This window comes from Hypomesus nipponensis, chromosome 27, assembly GCF_054491055.1.
Source record: "Hypomesus nipponensis isolate SF chromosome 27, ASM5449105v1, whole genome shotgun sequence".
Classification (NCBI taxonomy): Eukaryota; Metazoa; Chordata; class Actinopteri; order Osmeriformes; family Osmeridae; genus Hypomesus; species Hypomesus nipponensis.
Window position 1 is genome coordinate 6,018,855 of NC_140387.1, and position 26,889 is coordinate 6,045,743.

A 26,889-nucleotide genomic window follows, 5' to 3' on the forward strand; every position below is an offset into this window, starting at 1 on the left:
AAAACGGAAAGGGAGACACAAAGGGAAAAGTTTAGTTTGACTCATGAAGAGTTTCCCCTCTACAGTGTGCTGACATGGATTGTTTTCGAAACTTATTCGCGTGGATTTAATAGGGCGTTTGGTCCCTGGAATGCGTTCATGAGAGTATTTAGTGATACCGGAGCGAATGTTAGAAGAGGTAAGAGATTGTACCTTTCTGTTAAGCTAGTTACATAGCTAGCAAAAGCTAGCTTGCTAAGAAAATCTAAGTACGCTAGTAGGAGGACTGATGACTAGCGTCCTGACCAAAGAGGCTAACACTACCAGTAATAATTATGCAAGCTATTCAGCTACCAGGCGCATAATATAACAACACATGCAACTACCACAAGTCTACAGCCAAGATCTAGCTACTGTTACATCCTAGCCATTTCAAACACAGCCGTGAAATATTAACTGGCATCAAGTTATCGGCTTTAAACGCACGCCAGCTAGGTAAACTAGTCGTTTTGCCAGTTCAGCCATCATCAACATCTAGAATGCAAACACACTAGCTATATTTGAAGCTCACATGAAGTACAAAATGAATCGTTAGTTTTAGTTGAGAAACCAGTACGTATCAATTAGTATTATCTCTAATTATCATAGCAGTTAACTTGGTGTTATTGCTAGCTAGCGATTACAACACGTCTGTTCAATGTTATTGCTCAGTAGCTAGGAGCTTGCTATGTTAGCTAGTTACAAATCAGTTGTGTATCGGAACATGCTTGATTTGCATTGGGTTCACACTATGATTTCGCCTGACAATTTATTTGAATTCACCAGAGTCAACTAATCCACACTCTGAAGCTGCGTGTAGCCACGTTTGGTTAAATTTGGGTACTGAAACAGACGCTGTAATGAGCATTGAGGTATCGTTAGGGCTGTTCTGGCTGTTGCCTGGAAATCGAATAGCCTCAACTGGACGTTTCACCCTCACACACTGGAAGAATGTGAGAAGCTTATTAAGCAGGGTAACAACCAGGATCCAGCTAAAGGAGGGCCAATGCCCGCTCTGCTCTTTTATAAAACTCTTGCATTTGCATATAAAAAAACAAGGCCACATTCAGAAATCACTTGTTCCTTCTCTCTTGTTGTTGTTGTACAGACCATCAATTCAGATCCAGTTAGTGGGGGAGGGATGGGAGGGAACGCAGAATATAATCGCTATGAAGAAGTTCATTCAAGAAGTCTGTATTTCTCTGCTTTTATTTGGCAATATCCTCATTTGCAATACTAGTGCATTGGTACAATCCAATACCAAGAGGAAAGATGCATCTTTTATTACTTCCTAAATAGGCTATATCTGTGGACAAAGTAGCTATCAGATTTAATCCCTGTTTGAGAATGGCATTGGAAATCGGTCACTTGCTCCAGAAATGTCTGTGCACAATACCGATAGTGTTTGAAAAAATATAGAGCCCATTACAAGACTCAGGCACTTAAAGCCACACAACTTATACCATTTGATGGCTTAATAAATGCATCCTCATGAATGTTTGTCAGAATTTTCCAACCAGTCAGGACTGGCCCAGGCCAGCACTTTGGAGCATTGATGTGTGAGTGCCCTTAGGTGTGTGAGTAAAGGTACTATTTTCAGCTTGATCAGAAAGATGAGATCCTCGTGATGTTTGACAGACTATCGAATCCGATTTCTACTGTGCGTGTTAGTAGGTTCTGGGTTCTGCTCTGGTGTCTGTCTACGCGTAATGGGACTCTTATTGAGTTGAGCAGTGCTTCTTTTGTTATGGAATTTGATTTGGATAGGGAAGTGTTTCCTCTTCAACATTTGTAGACTCCCAGTCAGGCAGTATTTACGATATAGCCTATATTTGGTTTGTATGACCACTGAAATTTTACCACTGTTTCTTGCTCACTGAATTTATAATTGTTTCAGTTGACACTCAGCAACATACTTTTGTATAATTATGTAATTATGGAAGGGAATCATTGTTTAGGTGACATCTTGTGTTTATATTAAGTTTTTTGTTTGTTTGTTTGGTGTGCATGTTTTTTGTTTAGTTTTTTAAAGGTATTTCTACTTTTTGGGGAAAGAAAGAGTGCAGAGTGACAGGAAATGTAAGGATGAGGATAGGAAAACATGGAGGAAAAGGCCCAGGCTAGAATTTCTGCTCAAATGAAACCTTGTGGTGTGAACCAGTTAATGGCTTTGGCCAGATCTGTAAGGCAATTGTTGGTCCTTTTGGATTGGCTTTGTTTTAGGATTAGACCTTGTAGACGTTTGTGATCTCTCTTATTTACAAAAAAAAAAAAAAAAGGTTGTTTTTCATGTTTACAATTTCATGTGAACAACGTTCTTCCTGGCTTGAAGCTAATATTAGTTTAAGGGGTTAACCTAATTATCAGCAGTCGGTTTATCATTGTTGTTGGTTTATTATTATCCTTCATTTGTGCAAGTCATTATAGATTCTCTAGGGTCTTTGTTTTGCCATCGGTGGCCGACCTTCAGGCTCTCTGACCTGTCATTTTACCCCACTTCACACATCCTGCCCCCCCCCCCTCTCCTCGCCCCCCTGCCCAGTCTCCAGTGCCTGGAGCTGCCACCAGCACCACTCCCAGTATGAGCCCTAATTGAGTCTGGGGAAGCAGCTGTGCAGAGAACTGGAAGCAAGCCAGCCAGCGTCGGTCACTGCAGAACCACGGAACAGGGCTGGTCCACCCTGCTGATTGGCTCACCGCAAGGCCATGTGACCGGGGCTGGCTGGATGTGCTTTCGCGTCTTTGACACAGTTGAGAGGGAGATGGGATGGAGACTGTCACTGCTACCGAAATGGGGTAGGTTTTCCTCTTCTCCGATTCCTGGCTGCTAGAAATGAGAGAGAAAATGTTTTTTTGTCGCTGTGTTAATGGGGATTAGGGCTGGCTGTGGAGCTCACGGGGGGAATAATGATGTGTTTGTGTGAATAGTGAGGCGTAGCTGCTAAGCCTTTTGTTTTGATGGTTGGTTGTTGAGAGGAGAGAGAGAGGGAGGGAGAGGCAGAAGGATAGGGAGGGTGTGGGGGATGTGCATGGTTCCTCCACTCTCACTTTATCATCAGGAGCTGCAAAGGCTGCGCAAAAAAAAAGCAAGGCTGCATTGTGTTAGAGGAGGAGAGAGGGGGGGGGGGGAGAAAGGGATTTTTTTTTGGGGGGGGGGGGGGGGGGTGAAGAAAAAAAAATCCAAAAGAGTAAAGAAACGAGTGAAGGAGAGGGAGAACCTGTTTGTGGCTGGATGCCCGAAATGTCAGTCCTGCTGCTGGAATGTGCTAAGATGGTGGGGAAGAAGAGAGGGGCTGGTCCCAACCATATCGCTGGGTTAGGGGCTCTGCACAGACAAAGCAGCCGTGTCATGGGCTGTCTCTGGATGCCGGTGTCGGGGAGTGCAGGGCCGGTTGTCTCTTTGTCTAGGGCTGACATCGTCGTTAATCCCGGGCTGTATTGTACCATATAGAGGCTAGGTTATCTGGGCTAAGTGTGGGGTAACGCTACTAAGTGGCTGCCCACTGTTTCTTTGTGATGTCAACGGAAGGGCATTTGTCACTTTGCAGCTGACTGCAGGGTTTTTAAGTGTAGCTATACGGACTGCAAGACGCAGTCAGTGCAGTGTCGCAAGTGCAATGTCAGCCTTGGGAAATGTAAACGGCCAGTGGTTTTGCAGTGTCAAGATGGAATCGTCATTTGGAAATGGGAGGCAGGAGGAGGGGGCTGGCTCTGGAAGGGAATCCATATTGGATGCACAGGAAGACAAGCTTCATTTTTTTTATTTTTTCTCTCCTTCATTGTTCCATGTTAATGGACCATCCACCTTTAAAACTGGAACCCAAAATGTGCTCATTAGAGCTAATGCATTCGAAAAAATTGATGCAATATTGATGAGGCGGTCCTCTGTTCTGTAGACTGCCGTTGTTCGTCCCTTCATCCTCTCCCACACCCCCTCTAAATCCTTTGTCGACAAAATATTGACTAGACCAAGATCGACCTTGTATTTTTATTTGCGTTTATTGGGGAAATTGAGCATTCAGTTCATGACATGAAAAGCAAAAAATCCAATAAATATTTCTGAATAATGCATAATCCTAATCACAATTCAGACTCATATTCAGGTAATGCTAGCCAGGCATGGGGCTGACTGACAGTGTTTTCAGTCAGATTCGATAAAATGTATTAATGAATCGTAAGCCCCACCACCTAGCCTAGCCTTCAAATCTGTCCACGGTTGAATAATTGATGTTGACTGTTAAAAATAAATAAGTATATCAAATAAAACCCTGTGCACACGAGTGTGAGAATTGCTCTTACCCCACAGCAGCACAAGGCATTTACAGTGTTCTCGTCCTGCAGAACGACTGTAACCTCCTTTTGCCTCCGTTTCCACTGAATCTTGCTTTTGTCCGAGTGCGTTTCTCTTTGCTTCGACTTAGGCGTCTCTGACCTGCTCGAGCCCTCAGGCCCAGCCTAGTCCTAGTCCAGCTTCTCTCCAGCAAGGGGGGCGGGTGGGTGCGATGAGGAGGGGGGGGGGGTCTTAAAATCTGTTTTAAGACCGTTTTCTAAATCTGTCCCTGAACATCTTGGATGGCACTAGCTGCAGGATCTAAAACCAAGTCAGCTTTCACTCTACGCTGTTGACAAATTGCTCCCATGCATCATAAGCCTAATAGCACTAAACCATTAGCCCAATCCCAATGGACGAATTAACAGCCGCGATATTGCATGGGCCGCGTTGAAGAGTGAAGAATCGGCATCGACGTGTAGCATTGTGTGTCTCTCCAGGCCAAGAGGTAGTGTAAGATGGCTGCAGCGTCTTACGATCAGCTGCTGAAGCAAGTGGAGGCGCTGAAGATGGAGAACTCCAACCTGCGACAAGAGCTCGAGGACAACTCCAACCACCTGACCAAGCTGGAGACGGAGGCGTCTAATATGAAGGTCAGTAGCTAGCGCTCTCGCAAGACATTTGGAACCCCCCTGTGACTTGCCCGGGCCACCCCAGAAGCTCTTCCACGCTGTGTGTTTGGATGATGTGCCTCGATTGGGTTTTTCCATTGACCTTGTTACATTTGTGACTCATCTCGTTTGAGTAGCAAACAAAAATTATTAACATACTATTATAAAAGTGTAGGATCGTTTGTCAAACTCTCAGCTGGATATGAAACGCACAAAAAACCTCACCTCATACGTTAAGCACTTGAATGTTACACTTCCCCGAGTTCAACATTTTCGAGGGAAAGTGTTTTCTACTGCAGGACAGAACTTTGGAGCCTATTGTCCTTGTGTTTGGTACGATGCCAGCTTTAGTGGTGTTAGCCAATCGCAGGCCTTCGTGATTTATCTTTTTGGGCCTTTTCAAGGGGGATTTGATCCGTCTGAGATTCTTCTCCATGGAGTCTAGAGACAGGAGGATTGGTACGAGTCAGCCAATCTGATACAAAGAGCCAAAAAGGACCCTTGACAGCCAATGGGAAGAGGGCATTGTCATTGGTGTTTTTTCCCCCCTAGGGCTCACTGCTACAGATTCATCCAAATATATATGTGTGCAAATGTTCTCTGGCAAAATTCTGCTATGTATTACAGCTAAATGCTTAGGTGAAACTGAGGAAGCGGACTAATTTATGGCCAGTAATCCTTCCTCCCTGATTTAGAGAACGTAAAGCGAGCTGCGACTAAAATACTTCCTCATGTCTGCCGACATTGAAATTAAACCTCATCACCGGCTTCTCTCTCCCGCCGCTCTGTCTCACTGTCTCTCTCTCTCTCACTCGCTCTCTCACTCTCACTGTCTCGCTCTCTCTCTCTCTCGCTCCACTCTCTGTAGTTAGTCAAAACATTTCATTTGACCCACCTTCCTCTACCTAAACCATCTTTTATTTTGTTTTCCTCCACTCCGTTCTAGTCCCACTCTGTTCTGAGGAACTGCTAGGTTGGATGTGCCAGTTGGAAGCCTGTTTGGGGGCAGGCAGTGCAGACCTGGATGTGCCAGTTGGAAGCCTGTTTGGGGGCAGGCAGTGCAGACCTGGATGTGCCAGTTGGAAGCCTGTTTGGGGGCAGGCAGTGCAGACCTGGATGTGCCAGTTGGAAGCCTGTTTGGGGGCAGGCAGTGCAGACTTGGATGTGCCCGGTGGAAGCCTGTTTGGGGGCGGGCAGTGCAGACTTGGATGTGCCCGGTGGAAGCCTGTTTGGGGGCGGGCAGTGCAGACTTGGATGTGACTTGGCAGGGTGAGGGCTGGGAGGATGTGATCATACTCCCTGGGCTACATTCACAGAGACGTTTTAGACCCTTGGTCTCTTGCACCCACACACACACCCACACACGCACAATTCACCCATGGGTAGTCACCGGTGCCAACTCAGATTAGTCCAATCCACTGTAGTGTTGTCAGCGAAGATGGCTCGTCAAGAAGCGATTCTCTCCGGAATGGTCATGACATTTAGTTTGCCTCCCACCGTCATCCCGTTAGAATATTAGAGCTTGCAGTATTAGATCAAAATGCTATTAATGGGGGCGGTTCAGAGGGCCATCGTTAACCAGACCTGAGAGGACGATAAAGGGTGACGTACACGACTAAACTACAGTCATGTTTCATCTACGTGGTTAAAAACCCATTGCTCTCCCAACCCCTTCCATGTAAAAGGAATGTAGCTCAGCTGACTGATAAGAACGAGACATGTGTGTGGATGTGTAGCTTAAGTCTCGGCGTCACGGCGTACACCATGAAAGGGGGCTCACTCTCGGGCTGGTTGCCGTCTGCAGGCAGATGCCCGGACGAGGATGTCCTCCTCCCCCACCCTCCCCAAGCGCTTTCTCCACATTCGCCACATATTGTACATTGTCTGCCGCCAGAGGATTATTGAATACATTATTCATGAGCTCATTGATATACGGCCCGCCATGTCTTAGAGAGAACAGGTCCCCTTCATGTTTGTGGGCGGGGCTTCGGGAGGACATTACCAGTCGGTATCTGCAGCCTAGCATTTACTTCGCGGTGAAAGAGAACTTGGCTTTGCGGATGGAGGTGCCAGCCAACCTTTTCAGTCTCTCACTGCCTGCCCCCCCCCCCCAGGGGCAGGCAGTTTTTCCTTCCCTGGGTTGTGTCCAGAATGCCAGTCCCCCTCCCTGGAGGACGCTGCTATGCCATGCATGATAATAAGGAGGATGGCTGCTGGGAGCTCCTCTTCGTACCGGAAGGAAGGGTCAGAGGGCTGGCTTCTCTGCCCAGAGACAGAGGCCCGCTGCTGTCACGGGCTCTCTGGTGCTGTCCCACTCCTTTCCTACCCGCTCTGGGCTCTCGTTCAGCGTCCTTCTCCTAAGTCGATCATCAAGAAGCGCGAGGCGAATCGCGGCGGAACCCCCCCCCCCCCCCCCCCCCCCAGTCGCAATTCTCGCCGGTGATATTTTTCGGCGCGAGCCTAATTGCCTCATTTGTCGTCCGCTTTGGGAGAGCCTTCCGGTGGGCGGCTTCCAGCACCGGTGAGTGGAGCCTGTCCCCCCCCACCCCAGTCATGGCGACAGCCAGCCTGGGTTTTTTTTTGCCTCCCGCTCCCCAGGTCGGTGTTTGGGGAAGGCCGTTGTTCGCCCTCGGTGAGGCTGGGCTGCTGAATGGGCCGGTTTATTAACAATGCGCCCGATCAGCTCCGCGTCTGCTACGCTCTCAAATGCCGAGAGAGAGAGAGAGAGAGAGAGAGAGAGAGAGAGATATTCTGTCCAGTCAGTGATTCGGTAAGCCGACCTGCCTTGCTGCAGTCTGAGTGCTGCGCTAGAAGCGGACGCAGTGGCCGTTATGCGTTGCGCCGCACCGCGACAAGCCTGTTTATTGTTGTCTCTTATCTGGCATCGGACCTGGAGGTCGAAGAATGAGCCGTGTCGTGTGGTGAAATCGTCAGTTCACGACCAGAGCATCTGTTTAGTCAATCTGTATTGTTTTTCGTGTCCTTCCGGGAAGAAAGCGTTGTGGTTCGGCCAGCCACGTACCGCCTCCGGTCAGTGTGAGTGTATATTTGTGCATTTCACATCGGAATTTGATTCTGCCTATGAAATGCGCTCTTCGCAACAACAGTGCGAATTGGTCAGGGTTGGAGCTATCATCGTGTCATCGGGTCACCCCGAGCAGCGGTGCATGGCGGTCTTGATGCCGTTATGGTGGCTTGTGACTAATGGATGAGATGACTACTGCTGGGAATCAATCCCTCTCTCTGGCAACGCGATCCTCCCTGGGCACCGTCTATCGATTTGAGGCTCTCCTCTCCTCCTTCTGTACCTCAGGGAAGACGGGGGGGGCACTTTTCTTGTCCCTCTCTCCCCTCCCTCCCACACCCCCCACCCCAACCCCCTCCCTCTCTCTCCTCCTCTCCTCTCACCCCCCTTTCCCCCTTTCTCTCTCCGTCTCTCCCCTCCCTTCCTCCCATTGTATGTAATGAATGCGTCTCAGTTCCGTCCTTCAGCCACTTCCTCCCCACCGCGGGCTCTCAAAGCCCCGCAGCTGCGGCCGGCGAAAGACAGAGAGAGAGAGACAGAGAGAGAGAGACAGAGAGAGAGAGACAGAGAGAGAGAGACAGAGAGAGAGAGACAGAGAGAGAGAGACAGAGAGAGAGAGACAGAGAGAGAGAGACAGAGACAGAGAGAGAGAGAGAGAGAGAGAGAGAGAGAGAGAGAGAGAGAGAGAGAGAGAGAGAGAGAGAGAGAGAGAGAGAGAGAGAGAGAGAGAGAGAGAGAGAGAGAGAGAGAGAGAGAGAGAGAGAGAGAGAGACACAGAGAGAGACACAGAGAGAGACACAGAGAGAGACACAGAGAGAGACACAGAGAGAGACACAGAGAGAGACACAGAGAGAGAGACAGACAGACAGACAGACAGAGAGACAGAGAGACAGAGAGACAGAGAGACAGAGAGACAGAGAGACAGACGAGCATTCGCCGAAAATGCTCCTCCTTTGAACTGCAGCTACCGCCGCCGCCCGCACACAAACGCGGCTCGCTCGGTAGACTCGGAGGAAGCTTCGGGTGGCGCTCAGGCTCTCGCTCTACCCGGGGGCGTCGGTCCTCCCGACGCGGGCATGCCGGGGCTCGCTCCGACCGCCCCAGATGCCGTCTTTTCCGACGCCGCGCTGCCTCACAAGCAGTGATTATGTGTGGGGAGGTAGGGATGGAGGATGTGTGTGTGTGGGGGGGAGGGAGGGGGGGAGCCACCTGTGATTCCCCCTGAAGAACTGAGAGAATGTTCCAGCTTTGATTGAGTCTTCCGTTTGGGGATTGGGGGAGGGGGGAGGGGCGGGTGAACAGACACAGTGACATGTCCTGTTCTGGCAACCTCTGATTCCACCATGGTGTGGCTGGTTGTGTAGGATGGGGGGGGGGGGGAGATTCCAGTTTGAAGTGACACATGTGGCTTTGCCCTGTTTAGTCATGTCCTTCCAATGCAACCACTTAGTGGATGACTCAGCAATAAATCAGCCAAAGTTGCAATGGCGGGTGTGAGAGTCCACAGTGTTTCCCAGCATACATGGTACAGGGGGTTGTCTGAATAGGCGTCTACTGTTGTTCTCCGTGGAGACGTTTAAGGTTTAAGATTTGCTGGACACGCCGTGCAACCTAAGCTCTCAACAATGTTTGGGAGAAAAAAGGTCTCGTCAGGCTCTTTATATAAGAGCAAAATCCCAGAGGCTCCGATTCTCGAGTCTTCGTCAGTCTTTTTTTTTTTTTTTTTTTTTTGAGCCAGACCTTTTAGGTTTGCGTCTAGGACTCAGGACAGCTCACGCAGCTAGCGTGGGCTGCATATTGTGCTTCAACTCGTATTTTGAGTGCTGTAATCCTTCAATTACAAGATACGGGCTCTGTGATGTGCGAGGTCTCCTTGTTGGGGGGAGGGGGGGGGTAGTATTTCACGCCTTCCTCTCCTAATCTCCACCCGCCACGCTCGCCCTTCCCATGACGACAATGCCTGTTGTTTCCTCACTCCTCCATGTGTATCATGGGATGTTTTTCCTCTACATCTCAAGGACATGCCAGAAAGAAAAAAAATCTCCCCCATTCTACAAAAACAGGACATGATGCCTCCCCTCCTCCTATGTTCAGAGCCGAGCCCCTCCCCCCATGCCCCCCCCCCCCCCCGGGGGTTCGGATCACATGAAATGCAAAGCGAGCCACCCCGGCGCGCTGCGATCTGACCCTGCCGATGGGTACTCTGACAGCATTGATTTCCCGTACGTCAGGATCGGATGACCTTTTCTTCAACCCCCCGGATCGAGGCCGGGCTCGGAGCTCTTCGCGTGGGTTATCTGGGATTTCTAAACCCGTGTCTTGTATCTCCCTCAGCTGACTGTCGTGAGTGGGAGTGGCTTAACCTCCAGGAATGAGCGTGGTACGCCGAAAGAGAAACGAGTTTAGCGTTAGCGATTTACGAGTTAGCGGTTATCGATTCGGCTTTTTTGCCTCGTGGATAGTGGATTTAAGTGCAAATCTTTCATTCGCCCTCTCGCTGACAGGTTCCTTTCAAAGACCTAAAAGGTTTTACAAAACAGCAGTGTCGAGTTGACACAATTCGCGTCCTTTTTTGGTTGTCGTCTGCGAGTGCTCGGAGTTCCGCCCGGGGGGCTTTCACATGTTGGAACAACATGTTTATCACCCCCCATGCTGAAGGCAGTGGGCCTCTGTGAGCTGGGCTGACTCGGAATAGAAAGAGGGCCCTTTATCATATGATCCCCGTGCAGAGAATGAAGCCGTTGTTCGGGGAGATCATCCGCGTCACACTCGCGGTCTTCACAGGAGCGCTGCATCGGCCACGGGTCCAGTCTTAGTCACACAGTCGGAGCTGTGTGTGTGTGTGTGTGTGTGTTTGGCCTCGCGTCGTTAGCCTCCAAACACATCCATCCTCCTTTCCCCGCCCCCACGAGCCCTCCCTGTCCTCCCCGGTGGGGTTGAGGGGTCGGAGGTCAGGGGGGCGGGGGGCGGACACGCTGACCCTCCAGGGGTCGTGCGCTGGCTATGTAGGAGTGAGCCCCGGGGTCTAATGGGAAGCAGCTGGGGCCTGCGGCCGGGACCGACGCTCTGACACGGGGCGGGCGGAAGGCAAGGCTTCCTGAGAGGGAGGCGTGCTGTCGGACATGGTGCCCGGCGCCGTGGCCTCCTCTCTCTCTCACACCCACGCGCGCTCCGGACAGTCGGAGGCTCCGCCGCTGTACTCTGGTGTCCCCCCCGAGCTATGAAAGCCTCCGGAAGCCCTGCTCCGGTCGCGCTGGATGGTTCTGGAGGGGTTTTCGAACTGTGGCCGTGTTGTCTTGTAGGACTATGACTATCCACCTTTCACTCGATGAACGCTGTAGGTTTATTGTGGTAAGTATTATGGGACGGCTTTTCCTTTATCGGCACATGGTGTTCTTATGCGGTAAACTGTCTTACTGTTGTGCCAAGGGTTTATGGATAGGTCCCATCTTTATTGCTAGCAACGTGGTCTTCATTGCAGATGAAGATGACATTGATGTTTATCGATCAATTGGACTCGAGATCTTGATTGCGAGCAAAGGGTTCCCAAAATGCATTTTTGGAATGGGTCATGGCGCAAGTGCTGTTAGTGAACTGTCTAACTTAACAGGGGATTGTATTGTTAGGAAAGACTTGGTTTACGGGATACAAAGCAAGTGCCTAGTGTGGCTCGCGTTTGTAGGGCTCGATGAGAGGGGATTCATCCCTTTACAACCAGCCTCTTGATTGTGTCTGAGTAAATGTCCAATGATGTCTCAGCTGGTCTGAGGGGCGCGATCGGAACAGCTTTAATTTCGAGAAAATATTAGCAACATTATCTAAGGACCGCTAGGGAGCCATGCAACGGGTATCGTCGAACAAAACAGCTGTGGTCCTCTTTAGTGGGTTGGTTGTATTTTTAGGATCTGTAAAGCTGTGAGGTCCTTTCTGTCTGGTTGTTACTGTGATGCAATTAATCCCCCCCCCCCAAAAAAAAAAAAAAAGTAGCCAAAGTAGATCAATCTTTATTGCTGAGTTCTCTAACGTCCAAGTACCAAGTAAACAATGTATCTGTATTGCTGTCCTGGTGCCTCCAGGTTGCATTTCGAGTTGGTTTTCAGGCGAATGTTCATTGGTCCTTTTTATCTAGAAAGGAGCCACTAATTTAGTCGAAAGGTCTCTTTCAAAGCCTCGACACTACAGGAGATCTTTGAAGCCCGGGTCCTGGTCCATCAAACTAGTCAACATCTAATCACTCGGAGAAGATCCATAACCCCCCTCCGTTTCCACACGCGCACACGCACACACACACACACACACACACACACACACACACACAGACAGAGAGCCTAGTGAGAGATGAAATGAAGGGAGGGTGAGATTAAAGAATTAGCAGCAGTCTGTCTGTAGGCCCCCAGAGCAGTTTTTTTTTTGCTTCTGTTGGCCAGGAAAGCTATTTGATGACACTTCAAAGCCCTGGGAAGGGGAGAGATATCGTGCCCTCTCCGCCCTGTCTCTCTTTGTTCAAGCCTTTCCCTTCATACAGAGTCTAGCAGCGTTATCAGTTGGATGGCCTCAGCCTAAAATGATTAGCCCCACTGTTTACTCGTCAACCAATAACTTCAAGCTTTGGGACCGTTTCCGGACCCTGTCATTGACGGATTGTCTGTTCTGTCGCGCAGGAGGTGCTTAAACAGCTACAAGGAAACGCTGAAGAAGACTCTATAGAAGCATCCGGACAAATCCATCTCCTGGAAAGACTGAAAGGTAAGGCTTTGTCACCCAGGACGAGATCCCTAAGCGTCTGTTTCTTAGGTCTAGAGCACAGATTAAACATAAATATCCCCCCCCCACACACACACACACACACACACACTCACAGAGGACAGGGACATTCCCCCTAAGCAAGTAGGGTGAAGTGCCTTGCCCAAGGACATGTCATTTGGCACGTCCGGGAATCAAACCAGCAACCTTCTGTTTACTAGCCCATTCCCTAACCGCTCAGCCGCCTGACTCCCTTCTTTCTTTCTTTAGAAATGAGCATGGACCCCAACTCGTTCCCGGGGGTGAAGCTACGACAGAAGCCGTCCATGCAGGGCCCGGGCTCAGCCAGGTCCACAGACGGCAGCCCCAGCCCCGCGGGGGGCTCCGTCCCCAGGAGAGGGGTGGCCAACGGAGGCCGCGACAGCGCGGGTTACCTGGAGGAGCTGGAGAAGGAGAGGTGGGCCCGTCTTCCACGTTGAGCCCAGCCGGCTGTTATTCCATCCGACACCGTCTGCACCGTTAGAGGGCCCGTCCTCCTTCACCTTTATCGATCCGTGTTCAGTAATTCCAGACGTTCACTGAGATCAGACTGATGGGGCTCTGAGAGGATCCCGTCTGGGCGTCTTCGCCTCAGATCGAACCAAATGATAAACTCAATTTCGAGACACATTAAGTCATGTTAAGAAAGCGTTCCCTCTTGGATTACACACGGGTGGGATTTACAGGGTATGTGCACGTTGTGATAGTCAACCCACCACGTGCCCGCCAGGTCCGGGGTGTGACTGTCCTGTAATGTTGTCGTGTCCCGCCTTCCTCCTCCCCCCGAGGGCAGGTCCCTGCTGATGACGGAGCTGGAGAAGGAGGAGAAGGAGAAGGACTGGTACTACGCCCAGCTGCAGAACCTCACCAAGAGGATCGACAGCCTGCCGCTGACTGAGAACGTGAGCGCGGCGGCTTGTGAAGCGCCTTTTTGCCACGGGGTTTTCCCCACCGTCAGAGTTGCTGACTGTGTGTGTGTGTGTGTTCCCCCCTGTAGTTCTCGCTGCAGACAGACATGACCCGCAGGCAGCTGGAGTTCGAGGCCCGTCAGATCCGCGCCGCCATGGAGGAGCAGCTGGGCACCTGCCAGGACATGGAGAAGAGGGCACAGGTGAGAGGGAGGAGGCCCAGGGAGGAGGGCCCTGGATCAGGGAGGAGGGCCCTGGATCAGGGAGGAGGGCCCTGGACCCGAGAGGAGGGCCCTGGATCAGGGAGGAGGGCCCTGGACCCGAGAGGAGGCCCAGGGAGGAGGGCCCTGGACCAGGGAGGAGGGCCCTGGACCAGGGAGGAGGGCCCTGGACCAGGGAGGAGGGCCCTGGACCAGGGAGGAGGGCCCAGGGTGGGTGGGTGGGTACAGAGGAAGGTCATGGAAGTCGAGGAGGATGAGAAGAATGGACCTCAAACATAAATACTGGTCTAGTTTATGAGTGGTTTAACTCCTCTGGGGTTCGCTAGGGTTAATATCATAAAATGTGGATATACTGTTCTGATAGTTTTGAAGGTAAGCTAGGTTTGGAACCGGGCAAAAACCGAATGACCTGGCGTTTTAATGGACATAGATGAGGTTGGCTGGGATAACGTGTGGGTGGCAGTAAGTACTTGAGCGCAGGAGATTCAATATGAAGGCATTATCTCCCCATCTGTGAAAGCCTTTCCCATCATGTGATACCTGACCACCTCGGATGAGTGATGGGGCGAATGTCCCTGTTTCTAGGTGCGCGTAGCCAGGATTCAGCAGATCGAAAAGGACATGCTGAGGATCCGACAGCACCTCCAGACTCAGTCCGCAGAACCTGAGGTAAAAAAAATAAAAAATAAATATATATATATGCGAAAATTGTATATTCTTGTAATGCTTTTAAGTATGTTGTATGACCAGTGTTTTCCTTGGAAAGGCACAAGGCACCATTTGAAAACTTGAGCTGTCAAAATCCCTTTGGGGAAACCTCCCGGCGTCAGGCTGGATGTGTTTTTCGAAAAGCTCGACTTGATGGACATGCCCAACTGCTCTCTTTAGTCACAGCTTGTTGAATTGTAGTCATGTAAAGAAGCTAATGCGGATTACATCTCTGTGCCCCCTCCATGCCATGGCCATCCCATTTGCGGAGGTCCATATAATCCTCCATGTGATGTTTCATGTGTATTGTCTGTATACATTCTATATACACGACTGTGAAGCATTCTCGTGGACTGCGCTCATAGTAATCCGACGCAGGGGTCATGTGACCTGAACACGGTGTTCCCCTCATCCTCCGGGCGTCTTCCCGCGCTTCATCCATCCTCCCGCATCCATGCGCTTAACTTCATCCATCCCACATAGCTCCCTCCCTCCCCCGACCCTGATTTCCGGGATGAAAACCAACTGCACTCTCCTCGTGGTATAGGAAAGTGCATGCGCTTAACTTCATCCATCCCACATAGTTCCCTCCCTCCCTCGACCCTGACTTCTGAGGTGAAAACCAAATGCGCTCTCCTTGTGGTATAGGAAAGTGCTCTAATGCGCCTAGTATTTCTTTCTTCCTTTTGGAAAAGAGGGACATTGTTAGCTCCCAGCTCCACCAGAAGACTTGGTGGGTGAGCATGTGCAGCCATCGGTGACCAGCCTTCTGTTTCCTGTTGGATGCACCGACGAGCCGGCCCACGGGGCCTGGTGTGTGTCGCACGGGCACGCCATCCGAGCCGGGGGCACTCTGGCTCGGGCTGGGCCTTCTCCTTTCTGGCGGCACACTGACAGAACGTGCCCCGTGTGCACACCATCAATCTGTCGATAACGCCGAGCGTTTGTTTATCGTCTGGCCCCCTCCCTCCCGTGCGTATTCGGTCTCCTGAGCGCGTTCCCCCCGTTCCCGGGGGTAGATCAATCTCGTGGCGGACGCGGTTAATGTCCCTCCCCCTCCCCCCCCCCCCCCCCCCCCCCCTCCACTGTAATCCTGCAGGCTGAGCTGGAGCTTATGTAGGTCAGGGAAGGAAGCATGATGATTCTGCAAGCACTTTAGGCCGCACTGACTGAAGCGCGCTCTCTCTCTCTCGGTCTGCCCCCCCCCCCCTCTCTCCCTCTCTCTTGTTCTGTGTTTGTTGCTCTTCTCTCTGTCTGCCTCCCCCCCCCCCCCCCCGTCCTCTCTTTTTAAACAAATTCTGCCTCTTCCAGGTGACCGGTTTTGTATCCTCCCTGTTGACTCACACTCTCTCATATTGATGCGGCCGTCTCATCTCATCTTCTCCTTGTTCTCTTCCTCCTCCCTCCCTCCCTCCCTCCCTCCCTCACCCCCCCCCCCCCCCCTCCCTCCAGAGCAAGCATGAGCCCGCCACCCAGAGCGAGGGAGCCCAGGCCTCTGGGGACAGTGCCATGACCAGCGCTGGCTGTGCCCAGGTAAAGACTGCCCCCCCCCCCCCCTCCATCTCAACAGAACCACACGAGCATTCCCCCAGCATAACCCATCTCTAATAGATGGGCTTGGTTATGCCATTCCACTTCAGCACTTTAGCGAGGTTCTGCCTCACTAAAGGGGCAGAGAGAAGGGGGATTCGCTGAGCTGTCGTGAAAAGCCTGACTGTGCTCAAAGCATCGCCTGTCTTTTCAACTAACGCTCATGACGCTTTTGTTTTTTACTTTGCTTGCTTTCAGTCCAGAGCTTGAGTTAAAGGCACATTCCCCGGTCTCATTTGTAATATTAATGTTTTTTTTTGTTTTTTTTTATGTAGTCTGACTTCACTGTAGCTGGGCGAATGTAGCATGTTGAGGGAAGAGTAGCATCCAGTGGCAGTATCGATGACAAAGATCAACCATATCGAATATCCACTTCTTTTTGTGTGTTCTAGACAGAGCGGCCATTTAGCCTGTGTGAAATGCGCACGGTAACGGCTAGTGCTTCTCCTTCCAGGGTTCCAGCAGTCGTCTGGATTCGGACTCGGCCAGCGAGATGAGCTATGGAGGAAGTTACTCTGTACCCCGGAAACTGACGAGTCACCTGGGCACCAAGGTAACCGCAGATCCCCCCCCCCAGCTCTCTGCTTTGTCAACCAGCCCCTCGGCAACGCTCCAGAGTCCAAACGGTTAAATTCCCTCTGATTTGACAATTTCATTAAGATAATCTGTTTAGACGATGGCTTACAGAAATGCGATTACGATGCCTATTCGGTATAACATCTCAAATAAGAGGCTTATTTCTGCCAACACTTTCCATATCAGTGTGACATTTGCACTTGATATCCTCTGTACATCCTCATCCTGCCCCCCCCCCCCCCCAACCTCTCAAACAGGTGGAGATGGTGTACTCCCTGCTCTCCATGCTGGGGACCCACGACAAGGACGACATGTCCCGCACCCTCCTGGCCATGTCCAGCTCCCAGGACAGCTGCATCGCCATGCGCCAGTCGGGCTGCCTGCCCCTGCTGATCCAGCTGCTCCACGGCAACGACAAGGACTCGGTGCTGCTGGGGAACTCCCGGGGCAGCAAGGAGGCGCGCGCCCGGGCCAGCGCCGCCCTGCACAACATCATCCACTCGCAGCCGGACGACAAGCGCGGCCGCAGGGAGATCCGCGTGCTGCACCTCCTGGAGCAGATCCGGGTGTACTGCGAGACCTGCTGGGAGTGGCAGGAGAGCCACGAGAGGGGGGTGGACCAGGACCAAAACCCAAGTGAGGCTCGTTCAGATCATTCCAATTGTCACGCCCATAGTGATAAGTGTGACCAGGGCTACTCGCTTTTTAAACGGACAGTACGTGTCAGATGGCTGAGTGGTGAGGGAGTCGGGCTAGTAATCAAAAGGTTGCCGGATCGATTCCTTGCCATGCCAAATGACGTTGTGTCCTTGGGCAAGGCACTTCACCCTACTTGCCTCGGGGGGAATGTCCCTGTACTTACTGTAAGTCGCTCTGGATAAGAGCGTCTGCTAAATGACTAAATGTAAATGTATGTGTGTGTTTCAAATGGAAAGCGTTCCGTGTTATTACCCTGATGTCGCGCTCCTGTGTTTCCTAGTGCCCTCTCCGGTGGAGCACCAGATCTGCCCAGCGGTGTGTGTTCTCATGAAGCTGTCTTTTGACGAAGAGCACAGACATGCCATGAATGAACTTGGTAAGCACGCGGTGTACTCTGTATCTTTACATGCACTTATCTTCTTTTTTTTTATCGAGTAAATCCAGATTGAAAAAAATATTGAGTTTAATAGGCTACGTTAAAAACGGATCGAACATTTTAGATGTATTCTCACTGGAGAATCTCACGCGGCGAGGCATCATGTGTTATACATAATGACAGCCACGCAATGTGTTACGTGCCCTGTGTGTGCTGGCTGATCCAGGACATCACGTAGTAAAACATTTATTTACTCGCCCACTGCATTATTGATTGTAATTACCGGGCGCTCTGCTTATTTCCCAGGGGGGCTGCAGGCTATCGGGGAGCTTCTGCAAGTGGATTGCGAGATTTACGGCCTAACCAGCGACCACTACAGTGTTACCCTGAGGAGATATGCAGGAATGGCCCTCACCAACCTCACATTTGGGGACGTAGCCAATAAGGTCGGATACCATTGATTGGTCATTTGCTGCAAGCTAGGGTTTGGAACTCGTGACAGTATGGATTGACATAGATGGCGTTGTCTGTGTTCCAAATCCCCAGGCCACCCTGTGTTCCATGAAGGGCTGTATGAGGGCCATGGTGGCACAGCTGAAGTCTGACAGTGAGGACCTACAGCAGGTATGCAGCTCTCAAATCCCCCCCAAGTAGGATGACTTACTGCAGAGAGATAATCTAGCAAAGTTTTAATCTGTAGCCGACATCAAAATAAAACCATTGTATTAAGGTCACGAGAAGCCATCTTTTGCTGCACAGAAAATAATACATTTATTGGAGGAAAAATGTCAGTGTATTATAAATCTTAGCAGGGATGTCTTCTGTCAGCGTTGTATAAGCAGCAGGTGTTTTAATGTTTAATTACCATATGTAAGGGTTTGTACATAGGGGATTGTTGGGAAAGAGATGGCTGCTTGAGGAAGCTCCCATTTATTAGCCGTCAGCTGTAAAAATCCATAGATTCGCCGCACCGTTATATAAACCGCAGGGTCGAAAAATGGGACAACAGGCGCAGCTTATAGTCTGAAAATTACGGTACTTAAAATATATATATATATATATATATATATATTATACAAATAAATATGACTTCTCTACCCAGGTCATTGCCAGCGTGTTGAGGAACTTGTCTTGGCGTGCGGATGTGAACAGCAAGAAGACCCTGAGAGAGGTGGGCTGTGTCAGAGCTCTGATGGAGTGTGCCTTGGAGGTACAAAAGGTGAGACAGGCCCCGCTCTTACACGCCAGGCTGATTTTGGATTCGCTGTGCGCACAGCAGTCTGCACCCGTATAAATAATTGACATCTTCACTAGACAAATCAAATACTCCCACAGAAACGGGTTGTGCTCTTTGGATATTCAACGTGTCGCGTTTATTTCTGTTGAAGGAATCTACTCTGAAGAGTGTACTGAGTGCCCTCTGGAACCTATCAGCTCACTGCACTGAGAACAAGGCGGATATCTGTGCTGTACAAGGAGCATTGGCCTTCCTGGTCACCACTCTAACTTATAGGAGCCAAACAAACACTCTTGCCATTATTGAGAGTGGAGGAGGGATCCTTCGCAATGTGTCTAGTCTCATTGCTACCAACGAAGATCATAGGTAATTTGTGTTTCAAATAACAAAGGATACAAGTTTATTTTGGGGGGTGTTGTAATCATGTTTTTCATAAATGCCCATTAACACATCATGGCTTTTCTGTTTTTAGGCAAGTTCTAAGAGAAAACAGCTGCCTCCAGACTCTTCTTCAGCACCTTAAGTCTCACAGCCTGACCATAGTAAGCAACGCTTGTGGAACTCTCTGGAATCTCTCTGCTCGGAACACGAAAGACCAAGAGGCATTGTGGGACATGGGTGCCGTGAGCATGCTGAAGAACCTCATCCACTCCAAGCACAAGATGATCGCCATGGGCAGCGCTGCGGCGTTGAGGAACCTCATGGCCAACAGGCCTGCCAAGTACAAGGATGCCAACATCATGTCCCCTGGCTCCAGCATGCCTTCCCTCCACGTCAGGAAACAGAAAGCCCTCATCGAGGAACTGGATGCGCAGCATCTCTCGGAAACGTTCGATAACATAGACAATTTGAGCCCCAAGGCCCACCGGGGCAAGCCAAGACACAAAGCGAATGCCTACGGCGATTACGATGGGGTGTCCAGATCGGATGTGTTCAGCCCCAACAGCATGCCCGTGCGACCCCAGTACATGAACACGCCCGTTCTGTCCAGCCCGTCATCGAGGGAGAACCGCGGGCCCGCTGATATCGTCAGGGCCGAGAGGGATCGGAGTGGGGACAGGGATAGGAGGGGAGTGCCAGGGGGGCTCCACCCCGACATGGAGAACAAGAGAATGGGCATTCAAATCCCCAACACCACAGGCCAGATCGTCATGGTGATGGACGATGTGCAGAACATCCACCTAGGCCTGGACGACAGGACGCCGGAAAACACCCAGGAGCCCCATCGTACGACCGCAACACATGGCCATTCTAACGCATACGCCTACAGCAAACCGGATCACTCGGGCAGAGCCTGTCCAATGCCCAAGTTGGAATACAGGGCGTCCAATGACAGCCTCAACAGTGTCAATAGCACTGATGGCTATGGCAAGAGAGGTCAGATGAAGCCCTCGGTCGATTCCTATTCCGAGGACGATGAAGGGAAGTGTTGCGTCTACAGGAAATACCCGGCGGATCTCGCCCATAAGATTTACAATGCAAATCACATGGAGGATGATGATGGAGACCTGGACACGCCCATCAACTACAGTCTAAAGTACTCTGACGAGCAGCTGAATTCTGGGAGGCAAAGCCCAAGCCAGAACGAGAGGTGGGCCCGGCCCAAGCACATGGAAGAGGAAATGAAACGTTCTGACCAGAGGCCTGGGAGGTCCCAAAGTCCCGGCTACCCATTGTACACAGAGAGCAGAGAAGAAGGGGAAGAGAAATATCAGCCAAGGTTTGTCCAGACAGAACTTCAAGCGGGGTTTCGATCTAGAAACGCCAATTGCCCAGATCAAAGCTCTCCTGGTTCCAGCCAAGGAATGAACAAAAAGATCAATCAGACCATGTGCACTGTGGATGATTATGGAGATGACAAACCAACCAATTACAGTGAGAGATACTCCGAGGAGGAAGAGCCCGACGACCAGCCAACCAATTACAGCATCAAGTACAGTGAGGAGCATCACGTGGAACAACCAATCGATTACTCCCAAAAATCCCATCTTCCCATCTTCAGCCATTCAAAGCCCTCCTCCACTCAGAGCTCGGTGAAAGATCACCACAGTCAAGAGGGTTCCGCGTCCTCTGTGACATCCATTAAGAACGCAGGCAGGCAGAAGCTTCATTCCTCCTCAGCCCAAGCGAGGCAGACCCGGGTGAGCCAGAAGAACCCTGTCAATCAAGAGACGCTGCAGACATACTGTGTCGAAGACACGCCCATCTGTTTCTCCAGGGGTAGCTCTCTGTCGTCGCTGTCCTCGGACGAAGACGAAATGGAGAGTTGCAAGAGGAACATCAACGCCGCTAGCAACTACCCGACTCTTCCCATTGCAGAAAAAGAGCCTTCCGGTCCTCAAGATCAACGTACAAACGAGAGCCAGTCATCGGTGCAGTATGTCAGGATGAAGCCTCCAAGGAGCCATGGCCACGGGGAAGGATCCAGACACCACAAAGCTGTCGAGTTCTCATCCGGAGCCAAGTCGCCGTCGAAGAGTGGCGCCCAGACGCCGAAAAGTCCCCCAGAACACTACGTCCAGGAGACGCCGCTCATGTTCAGCAGGTGCACGTCCGTGAGCTCCCTGGACAGCTTCGAAAGCCACTCCATTGCAAGCTCTGTGCAGAGTGAGCTGTGCAGCGGGATGGTCAGCGGGATCATCAGCCCGAGCGATCTGCCCGACAGCCCGGGTCAGACGATGCCGCCCAGCAGAAGCAAAACTCCTCCGCCGCCGCCTCACCCAGCGCCCATGAAGCACAAGAAAGTAGCCCCTCTCACGGAGAAGAGGGAGATGGCTCCTAGGCACGTGGCCGTCAACGCCGCCATTCAAAAAGTCCAGGTGATCCAAGACAACGACACCCTATTGCACTTTGCGACGGAAAGCACCCCGGATGGGTTCTCCTGCGCGTCCAGCCTCAGTGCGTTAAGCCTCGACGAACCTTACATTCAGAAGGATGTGGAGCTCAAGATAATGCCACCGGTTCACGAGGACGAGCAGGGAAATGAGGCTGAGCTTGAGGCGGACGATGCACAGGGACCCAGTGGCCAAGAGAATCACCCGTCCAACGAGGCGGAAAAAGACATTCTGGATGACTCTGATGACGATGACATAGAAATACTAGAGGCTTGCATCAATTCTGCCATGCCCACAAAGTCATCGAGGAAACCTAAAAAACAGTCGCCCCCATCCACATCCAGAATACCCCCACCGGTTGCGCGCAAACCAAGCCAACTTCCTGTATATAAACTTCTTCCCCCACAGAACAGGGGACAACAGCAGAAGCACGGCAACTTCCCCCATGGAGACGAAATGCCCAGAATATACTGCGTGGAGGGCACCCCTATCAATTTTTCTACAGCTACGTCCCTCAGTGACCTCACCATTGATTCTCCCCCCAATGAGCTTGCCGGTTCCGAAAGTTGCGCTCCCCGTGGAGAAATGGCCTCCAGTCAAAGAAGAGACACTCTTCCTGAAGGCAAAAGCACAGAGGAGAAGGATGCCGGTGCTGCAAGTTCCACGCAAGCTGCCACAGTAGAAAATGAAGGAGATGACATCTTGGCGGAGTGCATTAGCTCGGCCATGCCAAAAGGAAAACCCCACAAGCCTTTCAGAGTACAGAAAACAAACGACCAACCTCAGCACCCGACCTCCTCTCCTGTTAGTCTCGTCCAGCAAGAGGCTGAGAAGAGGAAGCCCACCTCTCCGGTAAAGCCAATGCCACAGAGTAGTGAATACAGAGCAAGGATGCTAAAGAGGCCAGATGCTCCAAACAACTTTTCGGCTGGGCCGTCGTATATGGACAAACACAAGGAAACCAAAAAGCAAGACCCAAAAATGGCGGCGCGGGACTTCCCAGATAAGACGCCAAACGTAGAGGAGAGAACGACACGCCCTGGTTTCACCTTCGACTCGCCGCACCATTACACGCCGATAGAGGGCACGCCGTATTGCTTCTCGCGCAACGACTCCCTGAGTTCGCTGGACTTTGAAGACGACGATCTCGACCTCTCAAAGGAAAAGGCCGAGCTAAGAAAAGACAAGGACCAGAGGAAACCTCCGCGGCACGGCGGGGAGCCATCCGCGAGGGCAGCAAGTGCGCATGTGCCCACCGCACCGACCAAGCCTCTGCAAAAGCCTGCCACTTTCCCTCAGCCAGCCAAAGAAAACACAGGCCCGGTGCCCGATGAGAAACAGAAGTTCTCCATCGAAGACACCCCGGTTTGTTTCTCTCGCAACTCATCTCTAAGCTCGTTAAGTGATATTGACCAAGAAAACAACAACAAAGACCAGCCAAAGGAGGATCCAAAAGAGGTGGACGTTCCAAGACCCCAAGCTTCTGGTTACGCACCCAAAGCCTTTCATGTTGAAGACACCCCTGTGTGCTTCTCTAGAAATAGTTCCCTCAGCTCCCTTAGCATTGATTCCGAGGACGATCTCCTGCAGGAATGCATAAGTTCTGCCATGCCAAAAAAGAAGAAACAACCCGCCAGAAATAAGGGGGCCGACCAAGGTGTCACAGAGGAGAAAAGTATGGATGGCATTCTGGCTGAAGAGCCCGATCTCGTTCTAGATCTCACGGATACTCACAGTCCAGTGTCTGAGCAGGCCTTGTCACCAGACTCAGAGTCATTCGATTGGAAGGCTATTCAAGAAGGTGCAAATTCAATTGTCAGCAGTTTACACCAGGCAGCCGCCAGCTTGTCCAGACAGGGCTCATCCGACTCTGACTCAATCCTCTCCCTCAAGTCAGGAATCTCGATCGGATCCCCTTTCCACCTACCCTCCAACACAGATGACAATAAGCCTGTGGTCAACAAGGGAGGCCCTAGAATTTTAAAACCTGGTGAAAAGGGTACACTGGAAGTAAAAAAGAAAGAGGAAGAGCAAACCAAAGGTTTAAAAGGAGGGAAAAAAGTGTACAAAAGTCTAATCACAGGAAAACCACGGCCCAGCCTGGAGACTCCCTCCTCTCAGCAAAGGCAGGCCACTGTTCCCTTGATCTCTCGTGGGAGGACGATGATCCATGTCCCAGGTGTTAGAAGCAGTTCCCCTAGCACGAGCCCTGTGCAGAAGAAGCCCCCTGCTCGTGGCCCTGTGTCAAAGCCACCCACACAAGTACAGGCCTCTGGCAACTCACCCAGAAGCATCAAAACACCTGGAAAAGCTGACCCCGCTCCTGCCAGGGAGACACCTGGATCTCAAGGAGGGTCCAGTAAAGCTTCTTCCAGATCCGGATCGAGAGACTCAACTCCGTCAAGACCAGCTCAACAGGCCCTGACCAGACCGATGCAGTCACCCGGCCGCACCTCTGTTTCCCCAGGAAGAAATGGTCTGAGCACTTCAAACAAGTTATCCCAATTGCCACGCACCGCCTCTCCCGGTGCGTCCTCGACAAAATCCTCTGGATCGGGCAGGATGTCCTACCCCTCCCCTGGGAGGCAAATGGGTCAGCAAGGGACCAAACAAAGTGGCCTGCCAAGGAGTGCCAGTGGAATCCCAAGAAGTGAATCTGCATCCAAGAGTCTTAATCAGTGTGGAAGCACGAGTGCCTCTAAAAAGGCAGACTTATCCAGGATGTCCTCCACCAAATCAAGTGGGAGCGAGTCGGATAGATCAGAGAAACCGGGGCTGGTTCGCCAGTCAACGTTCATCAAAGAGGCTCCTAGTCCAACACTAAAAAGGAAATTAGAAGAGTCCGCTTCCTTTGAATCTTTGTCCCCCTCTTCGCCAAGCCAGTCTCAAACACCCGTCTCCAGCCCGTCTTTGCCAGATATGTCGTTGACGCTGCCCTTTCAGGGGAGCTGCTGGCGCAAGTCCCCTCAAAGCCAGAGCTCCTCGGAAAATGGGGACGGAAAATCCGTGAGGAAGGATATTTCCAGATCTCAGTCAGAGAGCCCCTCCCGGCTCCCAATCAACCGAACGGGGACGTGGAAGAGGGAGAACAGCAAACACTCCTCTTCCCTTCCCAGGGTGGGCACCTGGAAGAGAACAGGAAGCTCTTCCTCCATTCTCTCGGCGTCCTCCGAATCCAGCGAAAAGGGCAAAAGCGAGGACGAGAGGCAGCCGCTGAGCCCGGCCCAAAAGTCACCACAAGGCAAAGATGGCAGCACGTCTTTAAAAGGAACATGGAGGAAGATGAAAGACAGCGACATGCCCCAGTCAGAAGGCCATGAGTCTTCCGTGGATTCTTGCAACATGGCAAGGAACCAGATGAGCTTAGCCGTGTCTCAGAGTGAGGATGTATGGGTAAGGATTGAGGACTGTCCAATTAACAATCCCAAATCTGGAAAATCACCCACTGGAAACACTCCCCCTGTCATTGACAGTGTTCCAGCTAGAAAACCCTCTTCTGACCGGGACATAAGTGAAACTCATCTTAAACAGTCGACTGCAAGCGAGGTCGCCCCTGCTCGCAGGCTTGGCTCAGAGACTAATTTAAACTTGTTCAGGAGCAGCGAGAGTCTCGATAAGAAAGGGGCGGACCTCAAACTTGCTCAAAGCACCCCTTGCATAGTCCCTGACGCGCATGAACTACCCGTTGCTGAACGTACCCCTTTCAGCTCCACCAATTCTAGCAAGCACAGTTCACCCAGTGGGGCTGTTGCAGCTAGGGTCAGCCCTTTCAACTACACCCCTAGCCCCAGAAAGAGCAGTGCCGACAGCATCACACCACGGCCATCACAGATACCCACACCTGTCACCGCCACTGCGAAAAAGAAAGACTCTAAAGGGGAAAGTTCCGGAGAAAGTGGGTCTTACATCGTAACCTCCGTTTGAGTCAAATGACACCAGACTTGGAACGCCCAAGATCTAGGGAAAATGTCTTTAACATAAAGATACTCTTTGATTTATGTTGTATAGAACTGAAAATAAATTATAGGTTCATCCTAACTTTTGGTGGTAAACAGAAATATGTAAATAGTAGTTGATCACTAGAGGGTTATGTAGGTGAGGCTTATTGGAGGGGCACTGTTTCTTTGCTGGTAGATATGTGGCTGGGACACTTGGTTATCAGAGAGAGAGGGACACCTGTGAAGGAAAATGTATGTGAATTTGTACTGTACAGATTTTAATTATGTATGTATTTAATTTAATCTTCTGTCAAGATCATGTATCTTTCCTGACTTGGCAAAGCTAATCACTTAAAGATGCATATTTGGGATGTTTAAACACTTAACGATGGATTTGATATTACTTAATCTTTTGTTTTTTTTAATGAACATGAATTAGGTTCTAAAGGTTTTTCATTTTTACTACTGCAAATGTATTATAAACCCCTCCCTTGCATGTACTGATCCAATGGTTTGTTTCCAGAAGTAAAGATGAACTTTTCTGTGGTCACATGATGTGTTGGTAGCTTTAGTGTAAAGTTTTACACTATTGTATGTGTTCTGAAAGTAAGGAATTAACCTCAACCTTCACAAATGTTTTGGATGAGAATATTTACATTGGAAATAGATTATATAAGAGAGTAGATAGATACATTGCTCTGCTGTTGTTTCTCGTTATCAGGTGAGTCGGTTGCTTTTTATGAGACTGTCTCTGAAGGACTGAATGAACACTTCTAAAGATTAAATTATTACTGTAGGGGTTTTGGTGTTTATATGGTTCTTAAAGCTCAGTTTAATTTCCCCAGTAATCACTGTAATTGATAAAGCACATAATCAGAGGATGTATTGTTCTGCCAAAAAAAATATTACACTGTGTGAATGACTGTTTTTCTTTTTTTTATGCAATAAAGTAAATGGTTGGATATTCAAGGAAAAAAAGGCAATTTACATAATGTAATTCAGCATAATAAACGTTAACATTTTTGGTGGAAAATCA

The 26,889-nt window shown here is 50.6% G+C and overlaps 1 protein-coding gene across 1 annotated transcript; it reads left to right on the top strand.

Moving 5' to 3' along the window:
* On the top strand, positions 1-26,889 carry apc (APC regulator of WNT signaling pathway). Its single transcript, XM_084693554.1, has 16 exons — positions 1-178; positions 4,789-4,941; positions 12,646-12,730; positions 12,998-13,184; positions 13,560-13,668; positions 13,764-13,877; positions 14,481-14,564; positions 16,056-16,136; positions 16,648-16,746; positions 17,027-17,405; positions 17,749-17,844; positions 18,151-18,290; positions 18,391-18,468; positions 18,947-19,063; positions 19,233-19,447; positions 19,554-26,889. The coding sequence occupies exons 2-16, from the start codon at positions 4,807-4,809 to the stop codon at positions 25,837-25,839; spliced, it is 8,205 nt and encodes a 2,734-aa protein (XP_084549680.1). The 5' UTR covers positions 1-178; positions 4,789-4,806; the 3' UTR covers positions 25,840-26,889.

Bases quoted from the DNA above. Each gene is read 5' to 3' on its own strand.
- apc (XM_084693554.1), top strand. From the start codon at position 4,807: ATGGCTGCAGCGTCTTACGATCAGCTGCTGAAGCAAGTGGAGGCGCTG. The intron at 16,747-17,026 runs GTAACCGCAGAT...CCTCTCAAACAG, and splicing joins CGAGTCACCTGGGCACCAAG to GTGGAGATGGTGTACTCCCT. The intron at 17,845-18,150 runs GTAAGCACGCGG...CTTATTTCCCAG, and splicing joins ACATGCCATGAATGAACTTG to GGGGGCTGCAGGCTATCGGG.